The sequence below is a fragment of the Protomyctophum parallelum genome (assembly GCF_964188405.1).
Source record: "Protomyctophum parallelum genome assembly, chromosome: 19".
NCBI lineage: Eukaryota > Metazoa > Chordata > Actinopteri > Myctophiformes > Myctophidae > Protomyctophum > Protomyctophum parallelum.
In genome coordinates this window covers 32,325,161-32,330,160 of record NC_139717.1, presented here as the reverse complement: position 1 = coordinate 32,330,160, position 5,000 = coordinate 32,325,161, and the positions used below count along the sequence as shown (strand labels likewise).

At 45.5% G+C, this 5,000-nt stretch overlaps 1 protein-coding gene across 6 annotated transcripts in view; it reads left to right on the top strand.

Moving 5' to 3' along the window:
• The window catches only part of lama2 (laminin, alpha 2), a 254,248-nt gene that overhangs the window by 51,661 nt on the left and 197,587 nt on the right, over positions 1-5,000 (top strand). For all 6 annotated transcript variants that reach the window (XM_083790714.1, XM_083790710.1, XM_083790709.1 and 3 more), the window contains exons 2-3: positions 2,045-2,215; positions 3,236-3,348. In XM_083790714.1, the coding sequence (XP_083646840.1) occupies positions 2,045-2,215; positions 3,236-3,348 (284 nt within the window). The remainder of the gene's footprint in view (positions 1-2,044; positions 2,216-3,235; positions 3,349-5,000) is intronic.

Genomic DNA, 5,000 nt, shown 5'->3' with positions numbered 1-5,000 from the left:
GAGATTGCTTTCTGAGCAGCGTAATGGAATGAAATAGCACACTGCGTCGTTCATGGACATGTACTGTAGCAAGAATGCAGACATCAAATAATTAATAACACATTCTGCAATGGACCGACAGCTGCACCTTGGATGTGGCACAAACAGCCAATATGCAGGCTGTTTTAAACCAGTGGTTCTCAACCTGTGGGTCGGGACCCCAGGTGGGTCCCCACATGATTCTGGGAGGTCCCCAGATGACGGTAACCTCAGCAATCATATTATGGGGAGAACGTTAGCCCAAAAATAACAGCTACTGTAGGCTATACAAGCTCACAATTTGTCACCATGTGGCGTGTGGTGAGCTTGTAGATCGGCTATTTGAGAGATTTGGTGTAGGCAAAAAGTGGTACAACTTCCAAGACAAGTACAGTACAGAGACAACTGAGGTCCAGTTTACCAAGGCTAGACTGCCATTGATGAGGCATTAGCATGCACTGTAGTGAATAGTGTACTCTGAAGTATTCACAGATGAAGGACATTTTCAGTGGCCAGTTGGTCAAAATGCACGTTTGGCAAAACACCCCATGGAAATGTGGACTCACTGGTGCAACATTCTCACATATCAATGGTGAGAAACGTCCTGTGCGTGTGTGTGTGTGTGTGTGTGTGTGTGTGTGTGTGTCCAGATGAGTCCAGCTGTTTGGACAGATGCCAACACTGATGAACTGTGAAGAACATCTGAGACTTGAACACACACGCACGCACACACGCAAACTCACAAACATTCAGTCCACTCTCGTGAGAAATATTAATCTTCTGTTTACTTTTCTCACTCTTTTTGTCTGACTTTCAATATCCTCAATCTCCATTGCTCTCTCTTCCTCTCTCAATGCCTGTGTGTGGAGTCATTACTGTGTGTGTGTGTGTGTGTGTGTGTGTGTGTGTGTGTGTGTGTGTGTGTGTGTGTGTGTGTGTGTGTGTGTGTGTGTGTGTGTGTGTGTGTGTGTGTGTGTTCCTGCTGTACTCTATGTGTACATCAGTTTAATGTGTGTTAGTGTCTTGCTGGATGAATGCCTGTATGCATTTGTATGTCTGAGTGTGTTTGTGCCAGACAGGAAATGTGAACCATGTGTGTGTTGGGGGGCCATCCTGGCCTTTAGTATCAACAAGCTTGTCTTGTAGTCTGTGACAAACGTAGCTTTTACTATGGGAAGTGCACCTTCTGGAACTATACGCCGAAAACATAAACGGAAAGCATCTGTCATTCTCAACACATCTGCTGCACTTAAAAACATGCCACCGACTAATTGCTCATGAATTGTTTAACGTCAGTCTGCGAAGGCGAAGTGAGGTGAACCAAAATGTCACATGATCCCACAACTGTAGCTAGATTCAATATTGACTACAGTCAGCCAGTCTGTCTTTCCAGCTGCCTGTGTTTTACCACTGTTATTTAAATCAAAGCTTTCTGTTTCCTGCTGCCTTTTCCTGTCTTTCTCTGAATTCTAAGCAGAAACATGTTTCTATTTGCCACTGCTTTTTACGGAGGTTGTTCATTCTGCACTGTAATGATATTGTCTTACTTTTCCTGTTTTTTTAATTCACTTAATATTTTTAGTTGTATTACAATGTCCTTCAATAGTGTGTCTTAAACACTTTACCCTTTTTGCAAAAACATTCATACTCATATTCATACAGTTTTAGGTGATAAGGTGACTACAAAAACTACAATATGATGTCATGTCACGCCGTGGTGGTCACTGCTCCCACAGATTTTAGTAACCACCATTTCCGTGGTCACCTTGTCACCTAAAACTGGAGTATGAATAGGCCTTCACAGGTCTATAACTCTCAGAGTGTACAAATGGAACCAATATGTACCCTTATGTTTTTGTCCATTTGGTGCCATTTGTAAACTTTCAGAGTTATGGGGTTCTTTGAAATTAAAACGTTTGTGAACCACTGTGCTAAGCAGATAACCTTGCCTTGCTTAAAGACAGTCCTGGTTTTAAACATTCGTCCATGGCAGAGATCAGAACATGTGTGTCCTTGTGTTTTCCAGGTCTGTTCCCTGCGGTGTTGAACCTGGCGACCATGGCAGACATCAATGCCAATGCTACCTGTGGTTCCACGGGTCCAGAGATGTTCTGTAAGCTGGTTGAACACGTACCGGGTCAGCCTGCCAGGAACCAACAGTGTCGCATCTGTAATCAACAGAGTACCAGGCCGTTTGGTAAGAAACGTGCACCACGCACTGAAGCACGCACGCACACACGCACGCACGCACGCATGCACGCACGCACGCACACACGCACACACACACACACCTCCTTGCCGTCCTTGGCAGTTGTCGACGATGACATAGCTTCCTTATGCAAAGTGTCCTTACAGTGCATCAGTAGATCAGTAGATCCACAAGCGAGCACAGCATGTTTGCGTTGCTCCGACAAGCCCTATAATCCTATAGTGCAATCCTGTAGTAGTGTAGTGCGTGATACTGCATCATTTAAACATGATTAGCCTGCAGTGTCTGATGCTATACCAGATTTCCAAATTGTTTAAAGCTGTAGTGCCGTGGTTTTCTCCCCCTAAAACATGGTCATCAGGTACTATGATTATACTAGAAGGAAGATTTATTTCAACAGTGTACAGAAAGTGTTAAAATTATGTTTTAATGTGGTCACACCCACCAGTTCAGTATACCTGGTTTTCACCTGAACTTAAGCCTCGCCCATAGCCGTTAGTTAGTTAGTTAGGTTAGTGGAGGGGTTAGGGTTATGATGTCACTAAAATGACACTTGACACTTGGCGGTGAATGCTATTTTTGTGTTCGGACACAGCCAGGGACAAAGGGACACAGCCACACAACATATTTGAATATTTTAACCACACCTGGGTTCTATTAGTGTAGTGTTAACTCCATAGACACATGCAAAACAGAAAAAGTACAAAACCACAGCACTCCATCTTTAAGGTTTTAAAAGTCCTGTAATATGAGACCAGTTTTAGTGTGAAGAGAGCTTCATCTGTGGATGCGTATAGCCAGTCCACTGACTGGAGTGTTTATGGAAAGTACTTCATGTAGGTGGAGATAAGCCAGTATTCAGGCACTGTTTGTGAAGCCATTTGGATACCTGTACTGGATTACTCCCCAGTTAAGCGTGTGTGCATGTGTGTGTGTGTGTGTGTGTGTGTGTGTGTGTGTGTGTGTGTGTGTGTGTGTGTGTGTGTGTGTGTGTGTGTGTGTGAACAGAGAAGCATCCTATTGACTATGCCATTGATGGGACTAATAAGTGGTGGCAGAGCCCCTCTATCAAGAACGGAATGGAGTACCACCATGTCACTGTTACCCTGGACCTTAAACAGGTGAGCATGCACACATACAGGTACACACACACACACACACACACACACACACACACACACACACACACACACACACACACACACACAGAAATGGCAATGCATTCTCACTCCAAGGAAATGTCGGAATTCGGGCCAGGCCATTGTGAGGGAAATAAAAAAATGGATTACAATAATTTTGCATTATATATTATTAGTAACATAATCAAATGTTAGAGCTCATGATTCAGCTAGTGAGTGTCCGATGTGAGCCACATACAGTACGCATGCATGGGTCTGGGTCAGTGGGCACGTTGCTCAGACGAAATACAACATTTAGAGTTATAAGTTATGGGTTAGGGTTGGAGTCATTATAAACACAGTTTAGAAAAATAGAAATCGCTTTGCCAGGTTCCAGTGAAATGCAAATGATCCCATTAACTTGAACAATGATGGTCTCCAGGTGGTCTGGAGTTGTTAAGAACTTCTCTGCCTGTGAGAGAAAGGGTGAGAGTGGTCAATTTAGCCAAAAATGTGGCATAAATTAACGTCAGGGATGGTATGATTTCATAATTTCACATTTAGAAAACGTTTCAGATGGGGAAAAAGACATTGTCTGGGAAAGGTTATGGAAGGGGAACTTTCTGAGACATAATTGCTTGTGCTGACACTTTTTTTGCAAGTACGAACATATTTGTACCCCAGCTATGGGATGTTATCAGCTCTTTGCACACGGCCCCATAAACTTCTGTTCAAAGTCGGATTTTCAAAGCTTTATAACTCTGGAAATACGAGCGCTGTCCATGGTAATCGCCATCCATCCAATGTTCGGATGTCATTTGTGATTTTGTCTCGCATCGTTCCCGACATGTAAACGTTTGTGGCGAAAGGTAAACAGCGTGAGCTAATACTAATGATAGCCGATGGTTACAGTGGTGGTGTGGAGTCTGGTCAACAGGACGGTTACAGTGGTGGTGTGGAGGCTGGTCAACAGGACGGTTACAGTGGTGGTGTGGAGGCTGGTCAACAGGACGGTTACAGTGGTGGTGTGGAGGCTGGTCAACAGGACGGTTACAGTGGTGGTGTGGAGGCTGGTCAACAGGATGGTTACAGTGGTGGTGTGGAGGCTGGTCAACAGGATGGTTACAGTGGTGGTGTGGAGGCTGGTCAACAGGACGGTTACAGTGGTGGTGTGGAGGCTGGTCAACAGGATGGTTACAGTGGTGGTGTGGAGGCTGGTCAACAGGACGGTTACAGTGGTGGTGTGGAGGCTGGTCAACAGGACGGTTACAGTGGTGGTGTGGAGGCTGGTCAACAGGACGGTTACAGTGGTGGTGTGGAGGCTGGTCAACAGGATGGTTACAGTGGTGGTGTGGAGGCTGGTCAACAGGATGGTTACAGTGGTGGTGTGGAGGCTGGTCAACAGGATGGTTACAGTGGTGGTGTGGAGGCTGGTCAACAGGATGGTTACAGTGGTGGTGTGGAGGCTGGTCAACAGGACGGTTACAGTGGTGGTGTGGAGGCTGGTCAACAGGATGGTTACAGTGGTGGTGTGGAGGCTGGTCAACAGGACGGTTACAGTGGTGGTGTGGAGGCTGGTCAACAGGATGGTTACAGTGGTGGTGTGGAGGCTGGTCAACAGGACGGTTACAGTGGTGGTGTGGAGGCTGGTCAAC